The 20,773-nt window shown below is 37.0% G+C and overlaps 1 protein-coding gene across 1 annotated transcript in view; it reads left to right on the top strand.

The window, feature by feature from the left end:
• vimr2 (vimentin-related 2) overlaps positions 1-20,547 on the top strand; it is a 32,476-nt gene extending 11,929 nt beyond the window's left edge. Inside the window, exons 5-10 of the mRNA XM_087281823.1 lie at positions 40-135; positions 624-761; positions 2,830-2,967; positions 14,076-14,186; positions 14,259-14,383; positions 18,420-20,547. Coding sequence (XP_087137949.1) covers positions 40-135; positions 624-761; positions 2,830-2,967; positions 14,076-14,186; positions 14,259-14,383; positions 18,420-18,462 — 651 coding nt within the window. The 3' untranslated portion in view covers positions 18,463-20,547. The remainder of the gene's footprint in view (positions 1-39; positions 136-623; positions 762-2,829; positions 2,968-14,075; positions 14,187-14,258; positions 14,384-18,419) is intronic.
• The last annotated feature ends 226 nt before the right edge of the window (positions 20,548-20,773 follow it).

Here is a 20,773-nt window from a genome sequence, read left to right as displayed (position 1 = left end):
TGTGTTTGAATTGACCTTTATTTCTGCTACCCAACTCAGGAGGTGGATGCAATTACCACTGACTGCCTGGCCCTTCGAGAACAAGTTGGCATCTATGAGGAGCAGCTGGCTGCTATGGAGAGGCAGCATGAAATGGTAAGGCCCAAACAGCAATTCTTCTCATTCGAGATTGGAAAAGTCCATTGAGCTCAGGAATCTAGTACTGCCTGTGGGGGTTTTGCCGTTTAAGATGTCTCTTGTGATTGTAAGGGGAACAAGTTTGGGGGAACAGAGATTGACAGGAAACATGGTTCCTCAAAACACAGAACGAAAGAATGTGGTGTATGGGGGGTCTGGGGGTACACAGCGAAATATCCACTGACCTCCCTCTGGGATAACTCGCAGTGCAGGCGTATGAAATGAAAACACAAGTTCTTCTTGTTTTATTAACTGCTATTATTATCCTGATACATCTGCCGCTCTGTCATTATTCATGTTGATGAGAACAAGCTGAGACTCAGACTCAATCTCCTTTTCGTGAACACTTCATCGGGGCCAGATTAATGAACAGCTGCCCTGTCTCGCACAGACAGATATTGTTACCTGAGGAGAAACCGAAAGTCATGAGTTGCATTTGTTCACAGAGGCTGGAAAATCTGTGTGAGCCCGGGCCTCTGGATGAAGGTTTTTCAACTGTATCCTTACAGTTCCCTCCCTTTGACATAACACCAGCCATCATGGATATCAAGGGGTACTATAGGACACTGGCTGAAAATCTCAAGGTAATATATGCATGGAGAACACTGAGAATGCATGTATCCTAGTGATATGTACAAGCTAAATTGACAGTGTTTACAAAACCATTCAAAGGTTTAGGGTTAGTAGGAAGAAGGTAATGCTATTAAACTCATTTAGGAAGCAATTAATTTGTCTGCAAAGACTTTATATATTTAAAGTATGTCAATGCTGTTCTTTTTAAACTTTCTTTCATCAAAAATGTAGAGGAAAAAATGTTGTGGTTTACATAGAATTATTAAATGGCACAACCATTTTAACCTTGATAAAAATAGAAATGTTTGTTGATTAGTCTTGGAAAATCGTTAAAAATGTAGAAATGTACATTAATTTAGCAGAAAAAACTAAATCAATTAACACTACCTGACAAAAGGCTTGTCGTCTATGCCAGTTGTAAGAGCAACAAATAATATCTTGACTTCTAGTTGATCATTTGGAAAAGTGGCAGAAGGTTGATTTTTCCAATCAATCATCTGTTGAACTGCATCCCAATCATCACAAATACTGCAGAACACCTATTGGAACCTGCATGGACTTAATATTCTCAGAGATATCAGTCAAGTTTGGTGAAGGAAAAATCAGGGTTTGGGGTTACATTCAGTATGAAGGCATGCGAAAGATCTGCAGAGTGGATGGCAACATCAACAGCCTGAGGTATCAAGACATTTGTGCTGCACATTGCATTACAAACCACAGGAAAGGACAAATTCTTCAGCAGGATAGCGCTCCTTTTCATACTTCAGCCTCCACATTAAAGTTCCTGAAAGCAAAGGTCAGCCCAGTCACCAGATATGAACTGTATTGAGCATGTCTGGGGTAAGATGGAGGAGGCATTGAAGATGAATCCAAATAATCTTGATGAACTCTGGGGGTCCTGCAAGTATGCTTTCTTTGCCATTCCAAATAACTTTAATAATTTTTAATACTGTACATTATTTCTGTTTAGTGACAAGACTTTTGTCTTAGCAAAGTCAGACCTTACTGTCTTAATAAAACAATTAAAAATCAAGACATGCTCATATTTTGTTTTGGTAAAATAGGCATAATTTAGAGACATTTGCCTTTTATATACGCCACTTCTGATACCAAATCATAAACTAGAAGTCAAGTTATTATTTGTTGTTCCTAAAACCTGGATAGGAGACAAGACTTTTATCAGGTGGTTTATACTTTTATTGTAATTAAAATTGTGTTAAAGTTCACCCAAAGAAAAAGTCTTTAGAAAATTTTTTTTACATAATGTTCAAACTTTTCTGTGTTTGGAGAAGAACTAAAAAGCCCCAATGTGCTTTGTAAATAATGACAAAATTTTCTTCTATAAGTGAAATGACCGATTAACACATCTCAGTGCTGGAAGTTTGCTTGTTTTTGTCTTCATATTTTACTTCAGGGGACAGCTTTGTAGGACAGAGAGCTCAGTCCACATCCAGCACAGAGCACTATTGTCATCTCGGTTTGGTTTAAGGGGTGATGGAGGGCTTTCTGAAGGTCATCCTACAGCACCAGTGCCCTCTGACCCCGTTTGACCCAAGAGTGGCTGTTCTTGCCTGGGGTCACGGTGATAATCAGAGCTCTGGAGCCCTTCCCAGACTCCTGTGCAAAATAAGAAGAGCACTTCTGCACCGGGACACTACAGAGTCTCTATAGGCTCAAGAGTCTTCTAGTGTTTTTTAGTGTGTGGGTGCTAAAAGTCGTGCATACAAAAACACACATAAACGTATCATTTACTACTGCTCCCTGTTTTCTTTTGGTCTGTGTTTCTATTCATTGCTCTCTCTCAGGTGGTCTCAGAAGCCAAAACGAGTGCTTTGTTTCATTAGCGCTGCACAAGGCCCAATTGTTCCGCTCACAATTGATATTGATTGGGATTTGCGGGGAACAATAATTGGAGGCTGATTTTGTTGGACTGGTTGCACCTGCTCACCTGATGGCCTTCATTTGCTCTTCTTTCTTCTGGGAATAATCAGTGCTTCATCTTCTCTGCCTGCTGTCTGCTTGATGGGTGGTAACTCTGATGTTTGAAACCTGAAGCTGTGAACTTTTCCTGCATTTTAGTTTGAGTTCAAAGGCTCGCGCGCTGCCACCGTTGATGCCGCAGGAAAGGAGAAAAAGGAGGAGCAGCTGGCCAGGTTGACTGGAGGGAAAGTGAAGGACATCTCTGAAGAGACTGATGTGAATGTCCTCAAAGACTTGGTGAGTTTACTCTCATTAACACTTAAGATTTGATCCATGAAAAGACAGTCCAATGCTTTATATTGCTGACAAAACGGTAGCAAAAAAGAGACAAAACAAATCTTCTGTGTTTACAAACAAATGATTCTAAACCAATATTAAATAGTTTTACTAAGAGTTTTAAAGGTGCCTTATAATGAAAATCTGGATATACATATGCAATACGCATAGCTGAAGAGTTTAATAGATGGAAATGGCATACCATGAGCCTCAAATACTATTGATTCCTTGTTCTCATGTAAATCCTGTGAGTGAAAATCCTAGTGAAAACAGGCCATTTGGAGCAAAACAGACTGTTACGTTTCAATATTCAAGTATTTCCTCAGTATTTCCTAGTGAGATTACAACAATGATAATTTTCCATCTTATTTTGAATTTTATCTTGCCTTATATTAAGTTTAGTATGTATGTGGGACTCTTATTTTTAAAACAAATAGTAGAGGCAGGGAGACTAAAGCCCACTGCACCACATGTTAAGTTTAGAATTCTAAGGGTGTACTCACACTAGTCTATTCAAACCGTGCCCATTTCCCAGTTTGTTTGACAAGTGTGTGTGCTCCGAATCTTGCCAGAGCGTAGTTCAGTTGGGCTTTTGCGGGGTATACATGTAGTGTGAGTGCAAAGTGAGCCAGAGCCCAAAACTTACGACTTATTAAAGATAAAAACCTCTCATAGCATAACAGCTGCCACCTTCAGCAAACCTCCTAATACGTGACTTTCATAAACATTTATGCGTGTCAAATGTGGTGGATCTGTTCATTAAAAGATCAATGTGTGTCACTGCATATCAAATGACTTAAAATAATACAAAACTATAAAACTAAAGCAAACTCCAGATATGTATAGAGTGAAAGCGCTTCTCTTCTGTTAAAATTACCATTGAATCATCAATGACATGGAAGGCAAAAAAAATTTAATGTGAGAGCAAAGGAGAGACAATCGAGTCTGGGCACGGTTCAAGACAACCATGCCTAGTGTGAGTATACCCTAAAAGACATGACACTGCATAAAAAACTATAGACGTTGTGTGAGAAAAACAGGCACTGATGAACTGCGCAGTATCAGAGGTGAATTTTATGACCAGTCCAAATATGGTCAAAACTGATCTTTGATTTCCGATGAATGAACAATGAACAAATAAAGTCCACAAAATGAATGAACAAATAAAACCGTTTCTGGAGAATTTTGAACTGTGGAACTTACTGAAGCAATACAATCAGAGCCACTTATTCTGTAAATAAGTCAGATGTTTTATTGAGTTCACAAATTAATTAATTTAATTTAATTTGTTTACCAGTCACTGTAATTAGAAGTTTTCTTAAATCACTTGCCAGTCAGTGTTTTGACTGGTCACACTTCAACTGTTGGACAATTGTTTAATATGATTCAAGTTCACTATTTCATACTAAAATGTACATAAATTAGTTTCATATAGACATTTAGTTTTGTCTATATAAAGGATGCAGATTTATGTGACATTAATAATTAACCCTTTAAGAAAAAAAAAATAGGTGGAAAACTGAAATGTTTATTAAACCATCTAGCAAACAAACTAATTTTTGCCATATTAATTTTTTTCATATTTATTTTGTATCACCTCATCATACAACAGGTGTTTGTCCAACTTTTTGCTCACAACAGGTTCATTTTAATACCAAAAAATTATTTTACCCCTGACATTTTGACAACAGAGAACATTTCTGACAGTTTTTCATTTTTTTTTACCTGTTCTCTTTCATCAAATCATAAACAAAAAGTTTTTTTTAACAAAGTATTGATCAGGTTAATATTATAAAGGTCTTAAATACTTGAAAATAAATTATGATACGTGCAGCTCTATAGGATTAATTCTTATATAAATCTCTTAGGTTTTATTAATAATTTCAGTAAATACAATAATATAAAATAGGGTTGTTATATAGGACTGTTATAAAATATAGCATTATAGTAATAATAATAATAATAGTAATAATAATAATAATTATTATTATTATTATTATTACAAGTGCTTAAATAATGTTATCAGCTTGTTTTAACTCATTTTCTAATATACAGATATAAAATGTAAATGTAAAATGTAAGAAAGGTAACCTAATACTTTTTTATTCTGCACATGACAGAATGATAATTTCAGAGATTTAGTCCTGCATTCAAAAGCAGTTGTCACTCTAAAACCTGTGTGGCGTGTGCAAGGCTACAGCTTAACTCCAATGATTGACCTGAACACACACCACCTCAACAGCTCAGCATCAGACACGAGTTCCTGTGTCAGCCCTAATGCTGAAAATCAGCGTTTCAGAGGACTTTTACTGAGGGAGGGGGCTGTTTCACAATGCAGCGTCTTCAGTTGGACTGACAGCCGAGAAATAAAGCAAGAGAACTCCTGCTGCCCAGAGTGTTTATTCCCAGAGATTGGACCAGGAGGATGTGAGCAGCGTATAGTCTCTAACAGTGTTTATCTCTCTCACTGTCTTTCATTATGAACAATACATTTCACATTCTGCCAACGCACTCCTCTCCCCCAGTCATAAACTTCATAAACTTCACACATTCCTGCAGTGCCTCAGGAGACAGCAAATCGTACTGAGCCATAGTAATAAAATCTCACCTGTCAGCCTCCCTCAATGGCAGGAAGAGAAACTTTAGGCTGAAAAAAACGAGGCAAGGTTGAAAAAGTGACGATGCATTAGCTTAAAATGGGAAATCGTTCAGGATTAATGTTTGAGATGATTGGGAGTCGCTCCCTGCCTTCGTTTACATTCTGAAGAGCAAGAAAGTAGTCAGTCAGCCACAAATGTCACCTTTAGGTTTGAGATAACAAACAGAGTGGTTTGGTTCTAATTATTGCGGTTGTGGTCGTAGTTCCTCTTTTAAAATAAACTGACCATCTCCAACCAACACATGACATAGGATTCTGTTCCCTGATCAGTGATGGACAGTCTGCTCTGCTTCATCTCCATTTCTTGCTTCGTAGTATATTCTCTCTTCATTTAGAGGTATAGATATACATACAGTATACACTCACCGGCCACTTTATTAGGTACACCTGTCCAACTGCTTGTTAACGCAAATTTCTAATCAGTCAATCACATGGCAGCAACTCAATGCATTTAGGCAAGTAGACATGGTCAAGCACAGTCAGAGTAGAATGGCCAGACTGATTCAAGCTGATAGAAAGGCAACAGTAACTCAAATAATCAGAGGTATGCAGAAGAGCACCTCTGAACACATAACACGGCAACCTTGAGGCGGATGGGCTACAGCAGCAGAAGGGCCAAATCGAGTCCCACTTCTGTCAGCTAAGAATAGGAAACTGAGGCTATACAGTTTGCACAGGCTCACCAAAATTGCACAATAGAAGATTTGCAAAACGTTGCCTAGTCTGATGAGTCTTGATTTCTGCTGCGACATTCAGATGATAGGGTCAGAATTTGGCATCAAAACATAAAAGCATGGATCCATCCTACCTGGTATCAACGGCTCAGGCTAGTGGATATAATGGTGTGGGGGATATTTTCTTAGCAGATTTTGGGCCCATTAGTACCATTACATTTGCCTTGTGTCAACACCACAGCCTGAGTATTGTTACTGACCACATCCATCTCTTTTTAACCACAGTGTACCCATCTTCTGATGGCTACTTCCAGCAGGATAACGCACCATGTCATAAGGCATGAATCTTCTTAGACTGGTTTCTTGAACATGACAATGAGTTCACTGTATTCAAATGGCCTCCACAGTCACCAGGTCTCAATTCAATAGAGCACCTTTGGGATGTGGTGGAACGGGAGATTCGCATCATAGATGTGCAGCCGATAAATCTGCAGCAACTGCGTAATGCTTTCATGTCAATATGGAGCAAAGTCTCTAGGGAATATTTTCAGTATAGTACCTTTTTGAATCCAATATGCAATAAGGTGTACCTAATAAAGTGTCCAGTGAGTGTATATAGGCATTAGTGGACATCAGAACTCAGAGGTTATGTAAGTAATCTACAGAAATGCTCTCAGATAGTCAGTTTGCATTTACAGCATAAATTTTATATTTACTTTTTATATGATTTCCAATTCCTTGTGTGCAGTGCAGTTGTTGGTAGAGAAATTATGGCATCTAAAGAAACAGATGATTCTATTTTTACTGGGAATTATACTGTAGTCAATAAATATTCTTTATCTGTTAGGCTCTCTTGTAATTGTTTTGTATCATGACAGTTTTCAAGTCTGTCTCAGTGGGCTGATGGTAAACAATAGTGTCCAGAAATATCTTTTGAAATGCTAATATAAAACATATTTATTTTTTAGAAATTGAGTTTTTTTTTTCTTTGTAGTGTCTCAAACATATGCATTTTAGGAACACCCAAAGATTAAAATTATTCTTCTAAAATTATGCTTCTACACTTCGTATTTTTACCGGAAATAGTAAACCATCCTGGAACCTTCGACATACTCTTTTTAACATACTATGGTTTGGGACATACTAATTCTATTCTATTTAGGATAGATAGTATGCGAATTAGGATGCAGCAAATGTCTATGGCTGTTTCTCGATTCCAAGAACGTAGAGAACAGACTTGCGTTCTTGTGAAGAGCTGTCTTGCTAGGTTACCTCTGAGGAACGAACTTGGGAGAGGGCGAGGACACAGAATGCGTCTTATGAGAAATAAGCTGCTGCGTTCTTCCTGATGGTCACATGACCCTCACGCATCTTTAACCAAAAATCATTTCAACATTCCCGCATTCATACAATGATTTATTGTTTTTCCCTTTGCACAATATACACTATGCAAGACTTTACAAATATACATTACACAATATAAATAAAAATATTTTAATACGAATTTCAGCAAATAAACACTCTTAATGTGTTCATTCCTTTCATGTTAATGTTTATATTCACCATTTTATTTAGGGAAACTCCTGTGTAGGGCTGCACGATTCTAGCTAAAATGTAAATCACGATTGTTGTTGCTTAAAATCAAGATCACAATTCTTTCTTAGATGTAAAATAAAGGTTAATATCAGTATTCTATTATTTTTGTTAATTCTCAAACATATCGTCACCTTGGGTTTATAAGGTTCTATCTGCTTTCTGAATGATTTTGAGATTTTGAGCTTCAAAGTTTTGCAATCCATATAGCAAACAGTACGTGTGCAACATTTTATTTATTTATTTTTTAAAAGTTTTTTTTTTAAATGTAAACAATAAGTTGTCATTTAATAAGAATATGTCAATAACTCAATTTTGGATAAAATGTCAGATAAAAGCTTATAATTCTAAAGTGATGATATGATAAAACAACAATAATAATATTCGGCCTATGTAAAGCTCTACTGTTGCTTAAAATGCTAAATTTTGTACAGTCAATATGGTGGACTTGAACAGACTTTCAATATGTCTTGTTTGTTAATTCACAGTAAAATGCTAACATCAGAACACAACTATTCATAAATATAAAGTTGATTTAGGATGTTTGAGGCATGTCTTTGTCATTTGTCATTGACCATTTGTTTTTACTGGTAAAATCAGACATTTGTCATTATCAGATTCTTTCTTGCATTATATAAGCTAGAGTAGCTATACTGACACTGTAAAACATTGAATTTCATGCACAACACGTTGTTCGCAATGAAAGAAAAACATATCAAATGCTTGTCGTAATCATAACCGCAAAATGTTAAAATGATCATTTAAGTGATGTTAATTTTCACTTCCTAGTGCAGCTCATGGCTGCCGTCACTGTGATAAAACACAAACACATGCAAATCATTCTTTCAGCGCGGCTCTCAAACGATCGCTCTGTGCAACAAACTGAGTGTTATTTACACATTTACTTTGTGTTATTCACAGCCTATGCAGGTTCTGTTCACTAAAGTAGCTGTCGTTGGTGTGCTGCGTTCACATGAGTGCGTTCTCGGTAACTCGTGGTTAGCTCTTGTGTGATTTCGCGACCGCAAATACATTATTGCATGAGGAAAGAAATGGCATTTCTGGGTGAATTATACCTTATAAATACAGTATGTGACACTTTTAACAGCATTTGAAGGTGTTCATGTTCCTGTTAGGAATTGTGCGACTGCCTTTAAGTTTCTCTCCTGACCTTGAAAAAATAATTGGCTGAATCATCGAAAAGCTAAATTAAGATTGTGTATAGAGTCGAATCGAGATCGTGATCTTTTTTCGATTAATCGTGCAGCCCTAGTCCTGAGGTAAATAAGTTATATCTCTGAACTTTATTAATAAATCTATATAAAATGCTTCGCTTCCCACCTCCAGTCGCAATGACATCTGGGACTTCTAGAGCGAGTTCAGTGCTCAGCTCAAGTCTGCATCTATGTGTCCTCGATATCAAGAACACATCCGGGAAGTTTCACGTGTCCTCCGTTCTTGCGGTCTTGAGTTTTGGAACTGAACTTTGGCAGTTGATGATGACGTTGCACAAGAACACGAGGATGCAAGATCGCTGAAGAACGTATATTGAGAAACAGCCTTTGTTTGTTATTAAGATGCACCCTCTAGTGGCAAATATGAGATACTGTGTCTTTAACCTAGACATAAACAACACTTTTTTTCCATATTATGTTATCAGTACATTTAATATTACAGCCTATAAATGATCAAAATACATTTGTGTTAAATTATAAATCTACAGCTGGAGACAGTATACATAAATTGCATTTTAGTTTGTTTTGAAATAAACAAATCTGTTACTGACCCCAACATCAATTTCTTTAAAGTGCTGTCTATGATGTTACAGACTAGCTATAGGCAGCAGGCATCTGACTTTGGTTTCAGACACAGGCCTAATATACCCAGCGCCCGATCTCTCCTGCTGTTTAAGGATGGATAATAGTGATCTGCTTGCTCTGTGAGACAGTTTGGTTAAACAAACTGTTGGTGGTGAAATCAGGTCTCGTTTAGCTGTGTAATTCAACAGAGACACGGATCGTTTTCTCTAGAGGGGGCATCCGACTACACTTAGTCTCTTACTCTCACTCGAGACCCGACAACCATTTTCATGGGCTGACGTATCATCAGCTTGTTAATAACAGAGCTCGGAGCCTCCCGTGATCTACCTGAAAGAGAAACAGAGCATGCAATCTCCATCCATCTCTGACAGCTGACTGTTTAACTTACCTGATTACAGTAATTACTCACAGCGGGGCCGCTCGTGGCTGACACTTTTCTGCCTTGTGTTTGTTTATAGGTGAATATGCAACATGAAATGTCAACTGTTTTCAGACATGCTCTCACAATTGCTAATTTAAGAGCAAAATAGGCAATAATTACAACATAAGGTTATGTTAAGCCCAGCTTTGTGGTATATGTCAGCATCTGTTTGTGTTTATGCAAAGTGAAAGTCTGTGTTTGGACACCCATAATGATTTTGTATAGAAATATAGACTATTTTCCACATTGTAAAGTCATCAAGGTCGGGAAACGGCGCAAATGGAATTACATTGTAAAGATAAAATATTAAACAAATCTAAAGGATCCGATATTTTACATTCTTCAAATTAGCCATCATTTGTCTAGATTATAGTGCTGAGCACTTTGGGAAATCACTGCCTTTATTTATGTTGTGCTTTATAGAGTACAGATTGATTTAAAGAAGAACCAAGGGAGGATAGAATCAGTGATGCAAGCTTTGTCAAACATTAGACAAAAAAAACTTAGAAATGCACTTCTTATAAAAATAAATACATTAATATTTTATGCATATATTTTTATTTTGAATAAACATATGAGACTGTTGGAGCGGAATCCAGACTTGTGTCAGAAATGTAGAAAAATATCATTAAAACCAGGCTCATTTGAACAAACATGCTTTGATTTATGATTGCATGATGCTTCATGAGTAAGATTTGTATATTAGGATTAAACTCTTTTTCATTCAGCTCCTTCTGCTTAAAGATTTTGATATATGTGGTTTTAAAGAATATTTAAGCGCCTTCTAATATATTTTTAAATAAATGCTTAAAATAATGCACTGATGCGTTTATTTTATTTAAAGGGGACTTGTTATGCAAAACTCACTTTTATAAGGGGTTTAAACAAAGTTGTGCAGCAACAGTGTGTGAACATAGCCAGGCTTCACACTTCATAAAAACACTTTGATCAACATTCTCCCTTTGTACATGTCATTGGAGGGGGAAACCCATTAGTGATGATCTCTCCCTCATTAGTATAAACAACCCTGAGTGAAAAGCAGCCATCTGCCATTACAGATTTAGCTCAGTACCTGCTGAAGATTATGGGCCCTATCATACACCTGGCGCAAGGCGTGACGCAAATGTTGTTTGCTAGTTTCAGCTTGATGCAAGTGTTGTTTGACGTGTTGCACAACAATGTTTAAATAGCAAATGTATTTGCATTCATATGTGCACCCATAGGCATTCTAGTCTAAAAAAGGAGGTGTGTTAAGGTGCATTGTTGGCTCATTGCTGTTTTTAGGATCTGAAATAGACTGCATAATAGACCAGCTGATAGGAGGTCTAAAGTCCAGCACAGAGCGCGTTATTTGTGTGCCTCGCTTACACATTGTTTAATACACAAAGGATGTACAGTAATACGCAAATATCTTTACAAATAAAAAATAATTAAAGGAATAAAATATTACAAAAATGATTATTTTCTACATAAATATAAAAACCACCGCCTCCATGCCTTCTTCATCTTAGGGGGGCTTTTTCCGTTTATTAATGACAACTTGCTTTAGTATAATGTTATTCTTAGTAGCAGTATTATTTATTATATGCATATTTATATATTTGTTTTATTAAAAACAAGCTTAGATTTTCCCACCTGTCAGGTTTTAGACCATATGGAGTATAGTATGTGTATTTAGATATAACTCAGGTTTTTGACCACACTTATTATTGTTCATTTATTCGTTTGCTTGAAATCAGAACTGAATTTAGAAATAGTTTTGAAATCTTTGCACTTAATAAATGAAATTAATTATGTATAAGCTAATTGATGTCTGTGCTTACAACACGTTTCCTTATCCACAGAAGAGTTTGAAAGTAAAGATGCAGATAATCTGTTTAACTTTTTTCTCGCTAGTGAACGCTCAGTTTTTCCACTTACAAAGTCAATCATGTAAATAGCAAATGCACTATGGCGCGACGCAACTGTATCTTAAAGGGAATGGGAGATGAGACTCTGATTGGTTTATTTTCAAAACAAACCTACAACTCATTAAGAGAATAAGCTCAACCCTGTTAGACCATGCGTCACAGCGCAAAGTGGATTTTTCTATCCTTAAAATAGCAAAACTGGATTCGGACACGCCCTTAATGCTTTTGCGCCCTGCGCTTTGGACTTTGCGCCAAGATCGTTAAAATAGAGCCCTATGTCAGAGACCTTGACTGCATTTTCACTGCATGTTTCAAGTGACTCAATTCCATTTTTTATTTATTTTTTTTCCCATGTGGCACAGATCGGATATGGCCCATGTACATGTAAGCTAGTAAAAAATCACATGGATTTCGATTTACTAAAATCAGATTCAGAACTTGTTCATATGTGGAAATTTATTCTGTATGAATCAGTTCTGTGCCTTCGTGTCTGAAGTGTAAGCAGGTAGATCTGATTTATACCTGTCAATGTGAGTCGCGCATCATTAAAAACCTCAGAGAACGACGTCAACTCTGACGCTTTCATTTCAGAACAGACTTGAATGTCCCAAACCTTAAATTTCATACAGGAAGTCTAAAAAGCTTTTATATTGTCACGTAGCACAAGTATTAAGCATGTTTATGAGAGAGAGTGAGAGAGCGCAACATCTGCCACGTAACCAATATAAACTATTATTACGCCATGGACATTACATTTAGATACTTACTGGTTTAAAAAGGCCTAGATCAAAAAAAGATGGCAAATGACAACTTTTTCTTTCATAAACTATAGTAAAATCCCCAAAAATTAAAAAATGAAACCCTGCGAACACATTATGAATTGAGAAAAGAGCACTCTTTAATTATCAGCTATCAGTCAGCGCCCGCTCTTTTTTTTTTTCTTGTCATGCTGTGTAAATATAGACAATCCAATACGAGTCACTTTTATTAGTAAGCTGGTTATTAAAAAATTTGATACAGTCACAAAATCGGAATTGACCATCAAGATCTGCAGTGTAAGTGCAGCCTAAGAGGCATTATAAATGCAAAGTTTTAGGATGCACAAATGAACACCTTTGTCTCAATAAACTGCCTTCTTATGAGACATTTTCAGTTTTTTCACAGAGATAACATTAGTCCTGTTTTTGAATCTGCCGCTATGCTGAGGTATAGGCATTTGTAGCTCCGCCCTCTTTTAAAACCTGTCAGCCAGCACTTTTGGGGATTTACACCTACCTAACTTTAAAATATAACAGTTCTTGACTCCAGTAAGTTACAAACACAAATTAGCCATCATTGAGAAGAAGATACTTTGTCAAAATATAAAAAGTTATACATTATGAAAAGAAATTGTATTGTGTTCAATATTTGTTTTTCCACAACTCAGGAAAACATTAATGTAAAAGTCCTAGTAAAAATATATGCCTTGAAAGCCAAGTATCTCGTTAGTTTATTTTTCAAAGTTGATGAAGATAGCATGCAAAATGAGATTTCTGTAAAAACAAATTCAGAGTATATATCAGTGTCCTTCTTTATCCTCACTGTCAGAGGCATTTTCGCAAAAATGACCTTCCCAAGCTAAAACTGTAAAAGTTGCTGGATAATTTGGGCTACATTCATAGTTCATGTATCTTTGGAAAGAAGACACTTTGGGCTTTATTCTCCATCATATAGAGTTTATAATGCTCAAAATAAAAAAGTTATCAATGCTTAATTAATGTAAAAAAAATGCACCGCACTAAAGAGCACAATCTCATTTTAATTGAAATCGACAGTAACCAAAACGGCTCTAAAATGGGCAGTTACAAATAGTTTACAAAATTATTTTTACTGTATTTTGAGCTTAAACATTACAAACACACTCTCTGAGACTTATGTTACATCTTTTAAAAGTGTGCAGAATAAGACCCCTTTAAGAAAGGATTTTGTGTCAAATGTGTCAATCCTTTGCAGAGTGCAGAGCTGGAGAAAGAGTTGGCAGAGCTGAAGAAACATGGAGATGAGTTGGAGAGTGAAGTAAAAGCTAGAAAAGCCAAAAACCTGGAGGAAATTGAAGAGCTGGAGGTACAAACTTTCACTGTTCATGTTCTGCTGCAGAGGCTCTCAGGATCTCACATCTGTGTTGTTTCTGTCCAGAATTACATTTCTCAGCTCGACGAGGAGGAGGCTGATCTTCAGTTCCAGATAAAGGATCAAAGTGAGGACTATGAAGAACTGCTGAATCAGAAGATGAATTTAGACATAGAGATTGCTGCTTACAGGTAATGCAAGACAAGTTTCAAGTTGAAACATTTTAATAATCCCACAAGGGGCAATTAGATTAGGGCAGTAGCATCATGATACATCATACAGACAAACCACTCAAAAACAGTATGATAAAGAATATTAAAAAACACACCCCAGCATGCTTCATAATAGGTAAAAAATATATAATAATAATAATTAAAAATAATAAAATAAAAATGCATACATTAAGATGACTTTGGGGTCATTGGTGCCACTTGTTTAGAAAATCTCAAGTATTAATATTGCTTATACATACACTCATTGGCCACTTTATTAGGTACAACTTACTAGAGCTGTCTTAATCCTTCGTTACATAGATTCAACAATTTGCATGTTCAAGAAACCAGTCTGAGTTGATTCGCGACATGACACTGCATGTTATCCTGCTGGAAGTAGCCATCAGAAGATGGGTACACTGTGGTCATAAAGGGATCGACGTGTTCGGCCGTGGCTTTGATACGATGCTCAATTGGTACTAAAATGTAACCCACACCATTACACCACCAGCACCAGTCTAAACCGTTGAGACAAGGGAAGATGTATCTATACTTTCATGTTGTTGATGCCAGAATCTGACCCTCCCATCCGAATGTCGCAGCAGAAAACGAGACTCATCAGACCAGGCAACGTTTTTGCAAACTTTTATTGTCCAATTTTGGTGAGTCCGTGAATTGCAGCCTCAGTTTCCTGTTCTTGCCAAGAGGAGTGGCACCCAGAAGTGCTGCTGTAGCCCATCCGCCTCAAGGTTGGACATGTTGTGCGTTCAGAGATGCTCCTCTGCATACCTCGGTTGTAACAAGTGGTTATTTGAGTTATTGTTGCCTTTCTATTAGCTGGAACCAGTTTGGCCATTCTCCTCTGACCTCTGGCAGCAACAAGGCATTAGCACCGACAGAACTGCCGCTTACTAGATATTTTTTCTTTTTCAGACCATTCTCTGTAATCCCTAGAGATTGTTGAGCGTGAAAATCCCAGTAGATCAGCAGTTTTTGAAATATTCAGACCATCCCGTCAGCCACCAAAACCATGCTACATTCAAAGTCACTTAAATCACCTTTCTTCCCCATTCCATTGCTCGGTCAAAACTGCAGCAGATCGTCTCAACCTAAATGCATGAGTTGCTGCTATGTGATTGGCTGATTAGAAATTTGCATTGGACAGTCGGACAGGTGTACCAAATAAAGTGGCCAGTTAGTGTAAATCAGATACACTAACATTTAAACGTTTTTAAGAAGTCTCACAAGACTGCCTTCATTATATTACAAATAGATCAAAAATAGTATCGTTGTGAAATATTATTATTATTATTATTATTAATCTTTTTTATTATTTATGTTTACATGCAGTGTCATAGATAATTTAAGATTTGTGTATTTGTGTAATGTATATAATATGCAGATATATTGTTATGCTTTATGAATATGCATGAAAACAGTAAATATGAGGATATGTGTGTGTTTAATTATATCATTACACTGCAAGACAAAATGAGTGACACCACACACAATGAAGACATCCCTAAGAATAGTGCCCTCATTCCTGAGGCCAAGATAGGTCATAGGAAGTGCATCCCTTTTACAGTCCCAGAAAAGGTGAAGTCATTTCCTGCTTCCCTAAACACGTGTCTTTGTCACAGCATCACCGGATTGGGAATATTCCCCGTCTCCCCTGGTGGATATGGCATGACGCATCTACCACATAACATAAATCTCTTAAAAGACCCTTAAAATAGAGATTCCTGCCCCTGGAGGTTCAGGAAACGGCCAACTTACAAACAATAGCTCATTACAACGGCAGAGAGAGCTTTTTTTTGTCAATAGTTCAGCCAGCTAATTTCACACCTCTGTTTATTCTGGCTTTGGATGTATATACTGTAGTCATTTTTTCTCGGTATGCCAGTTTCATGTCACTGCCACTTTTTTATCCTCGATGAATAAGAGATGAGGGCTTGGCTTGTACATTCGTGCAGATTTTGGAGGCCTGTCTGCTCTACAAACCCCAAATGACACTGTGCTGCCATCTTCATCAGCGTTTGGCTCGAGAAAAATCCCAAATGCAGTTTTTGCCAGATGCCGGTTGTCGATGAGTATCTCTGATGCCACATTCAGCATCATTATCAGTTTTAAATGTTACAGACTTTGCACCATTCATCCCAGCATCTGTGCCAGCTTCAGTTCATCATGGCATTGCTTAAAGTGCCCTTATTATGATTCAGGGCTTCAGAATAACATCTGTGAGCAGCGGCATCGATGCCACAAAGTTTTCCAGATGGTGGCACCAACACCTGATTTTTATAGTGCTGCACATGTTATATTGAAACATGACACTTTTATTTCTCTTAGAAGTGCACATTTGATAGTAGTTGAGATGAAAGTAGCAGGAGAACGACGTACTGGATTCAAACGTACATTTATTTCTATTACCAACCTAAACAGTTCCATTTGTAACAGATTGCAACCTGATGTAACAACCTCACTGCTATACCCCAACTTTCTTTTTATATTAAATCTGAAAAACAATAAACAAATAGCAAAATATGCACTATGATATCAAATATACATTTACATTTAGTCATTTAGCAAGACACTTTTGTGCAAAGCGACTCACAACTGAGGAGGCATTCAAAGATTTAACGAAGCAGAGGTAGATTCAGTGCTAGAGTAAGGGGGAGGTTTTTTTATAGAGAGAAGAGCGTTTCTACCGGTGGTTTGTCAAGCACACTCACCTGTGTGAAGCACATTTCATAGATGCACAATGTTTTTTGATTGTGAGGCCATGTACACACCAGACATGGAACGTGCGAATAAATTGTGCTATTTGCACGTAAATAGACGCGTTATTGTCTTGAGTTTACTCGATTCATTCGCGCGTCAAATTCACTTCACAATAGATGCGGATTCGCATTATGGGCAGGTCTTCTGTCTGCCCATGATAAGCCATGAGGCTTCTGTGACTATAGCCTTGTTGCTAAATGGCTAACATGGATTTTCTTGAGAGAAGAGCTGTGCTTATGTGCTTTAGGAAGGCTGATAAACAGCGTATATTTATTTGATGTCGTGACTGAGTCCACTAGATGCATTCAGAGGTGCACCCAGCTCTGTGAGTTTATCAACTCCTCCAGAAACTATACCTGGATGATGGAGGCTTTCAGTGGTGCTTCCGACTGAGCCAAGCCTGGTTTGATCAACTGTTGTCTGGTGCCGGCAAGAGGATTTTCTTCCTCGGGACGTCAACAACAGGCGCTATATCATAATCACGGCCCTACAAGTAAAAGCTCTTGATTGGTTAACGCAGTGCGAATGTCTGCTGAAGTTCAGTTTTGGCAACTCAAGAATTCACGCAAAAAGTTCAATTCCCACCTCTTCATTTGCTGGAATTGCATCATTTGCGCCGCCTCATTCACGCGAAACATGCGCAGGATGTCTATTTGTGTCTTTGCATTGACTTAACATGTAAATCACTCGCGCTTGATGCTTCATCTGCATCTGGTGTGAATGCAGCATAAGAATGTGTCTGGTACAAATGTCGGTTAAAGTGTCAAAGAGATGAAAGAGTGTGTGTTCTACAGGTGGTTTGTCAAGCCCACTCATCTGCATGAGGCAAATATAACACAACAATAACAAAAACTATGACTTGGCTATCTGACAAATGAGAGCTGAGTAGACTCTTGCAAGGGATTGGTTTGAGAGAGCAATTGAATGTACTTTTAATTATTTAATTGAGAAACGTAAAGCATTCTTTGACCTTGGATGAATGTAAAACTATTATAGGACACTTCAAAAATAAAACTATAAACCTTAAAAACTCATCATTGCTGCATGTCAAGTTTATCCTTTGACTACATCTCTTGCTATCTATTTCAGTTAGATGTAATAGTTGAACTAACTCTTCACAATTTAGCTTTAGCATTGCTTCTACCAGAGCATAACATATTCAATTCTTCATGCAGAGCTTTGGGTCATATAAAAGCAGATTGATGTGATTTTTTTTTCTCTCCTGTTGTTGCTGCAGGGGTTTGGTTGAAGAAGAAGAGGAAAGACTGAGCTGCCTGTAAGATGCAAGAACAGGTGATGCTCTCCTCTGGACTGAAGCAAACGCATAAAAACACTAAAACCACATGCAGTTCAACCCTTAACAGCAAGTCTCACAAATCAGGCAGGTAAAGAAAACAGCTGTCAGACACACTTAACCTTCTGAACAGATGTAAACCTTCACTGACAGCTGAAGTTCAGGGAGTTTGTGCAAGCTCATTGATAACGGGTCAGTGGCAGGTAACCTGGGTCTTGAAGAAACCCCAGGATCTGAGCAGCAGTGGGAGTGTGTGCTGAGAGTGATGGGGGGGATTTTAAGCACAGAGACTGGGAGTTTCATTGATGCACATTCCTATATATACAGATACACTACTGTTCAAAAGTTGGGGGCGAGTAAGGTTTTATTAAACAGAAAGCATTACTTTTATTCAGCAAGGAAGCATTCAATGAGAAATTTATAATGCTTAAAAGTATGTCTCTTTCACATAATTGATTCATTGAACAATCCTGAAAAGGGTGTTTTCACAGTTAAATCACGGTTTCTAGAAGAAAATGAGCAGATAAACTGTTAAACATTGATAATAGAAAATAATATTGAGCAGCAAATAAGTATATTATGATTTATGAAAGATTGCATGTCACTAAAGACTGCAGTAATTATTTTGAATATTCCACCACAGGAATACCTTAATTATAAAAGATCTTAATATGGAAGAGCATTTAGTGATAATCCACTATATTACCGTTTTACTGTTTTTTTGATCAAATAAATATGGCCTTGGTGAGCATAACAGGCATATTTACGAAAAAAAAAAATATTGAAAAAATCTTACCAACCTCAAAGACAATATTCACTTTTTCTTTAATATTTACACCTTTTATTTATAAACTCCTTGATTTTCACCTTTTTCACAGTGTCAGCAAGTACATTAAACATTTGATTTCATTTGATTTTAACTAGGGATGCACCAATCCCATACTTGGATCGGACATCAGTTCGATACCACATATTTTTGCTGGATCAGGTATTAGCCATCTAGTACCGATTCAAATCTGATCTTGCTCCTGTGCTATATTCTGTGTATTTTATAAGCCAACAAAAGCCATGAAGGTAGTCTATTTTAAGGCATTTGATTTTTCCTCTGTGCTGATGTACTTTAGCTTTCTCTATCTAACTCATGTTTAATAAGTAAAACTGGCCTCAGACAGTTTAGTCTGTGTCAAACCTGCGGAAAAAAAATATTAGGCTTTGCTAAAAATCCATATCACAGATCACAACAGATCATATCCCTGTCGTAATGAATGCTCCAATAATGTAGCCTGGTTTACAGCATTCATTATGACATTGATAAGATCTGTTGTGATCTGTGATATTGCCTTTTAGCAAAGCTTATTTTTTTCTGCAGGTTTGATGCAGACTAAACTGTCTAAAGCCAGTTTTACTTATTAAACACTTCCTCGCCAAATCTCGCCGTGAGTTAGATGGAGAAAATGAAAGTATATCAGCACAGAGGAAAAATCTGATGCCTTATAATAGCCTACCTTAATGTCTGTCATGTTTAGTAGGCCTAAATGGTCTGTTATTTTTACTAAAGAAGATACACTGTATCATCTGAATTTATCACAAGAACTATAGAAACTACATTATGTAAAAAACATTGAATTAAAAAAACTGCACAGTATAGGGATTGTATAACACTCAGTTTGGTATCGGAATTGAATGGGTTGAAAAAAATGGTATCAGTGCATCTTTAGTTTTAACCAGTAATTAGATTTTCTTATGAAACAAACTACAGATTACATTTGTTCCAAATTAAAAATTTAATTACAGCATTTTTTTGCATTAAACAGCAAGAGAATTGTAGCTTGACAATGCAAAAAGTTCTATTGTTATACAATCCCTATTGAACTTTTTCTATTGACACCGACATACATGTTGACGGTTATAATAATAATTCCAAAATAACTGCAGTACTCCAAAATCAATTTTTCTTGGCTTGTTGAACATTCATTTGTTTGTGGTGCCTATCATCTTCAGCTAATTTGTAATTACACATACTCTCTTGTGCTGCAGCATCATTTAAATAAACATTTGCCTTTAAAATCAATCCATCCTTTTTCCTTGATCTCTCTGAACTTTAAGTCCAGTGCATTTCACTTTTATGGGAGTATTTTCTGCTTGAAAGAGAGCGCAGTCGTCCTCCTGTCACCCAAGCGCCATATCGTTTCACCACCTTTGAAGTCTTCAAGTGAAGTGCTGTGGAGTTTTACCCGGCAAGCCTTTCAATCTTCATTCTGACCCTCACTTGTAAGCGCCCTACGCTATTAACCCTA

Source organism: Danio rerio, chromosome 14 (assembly GCF_052040795.2).
Source record: "Danio rerio strain M-AB ecotype USA chromosome 14, GRCz13ab, whole genome shotgun sequence".
NCBI lineage: Eukaryota > Metazoa > Chordata > Actinopteri > Cypriniformes > Danionidae > Danio > Danio rerio.
This window is presented reverse-complemented; position numbering and strand designations above follow the sequence as displayed.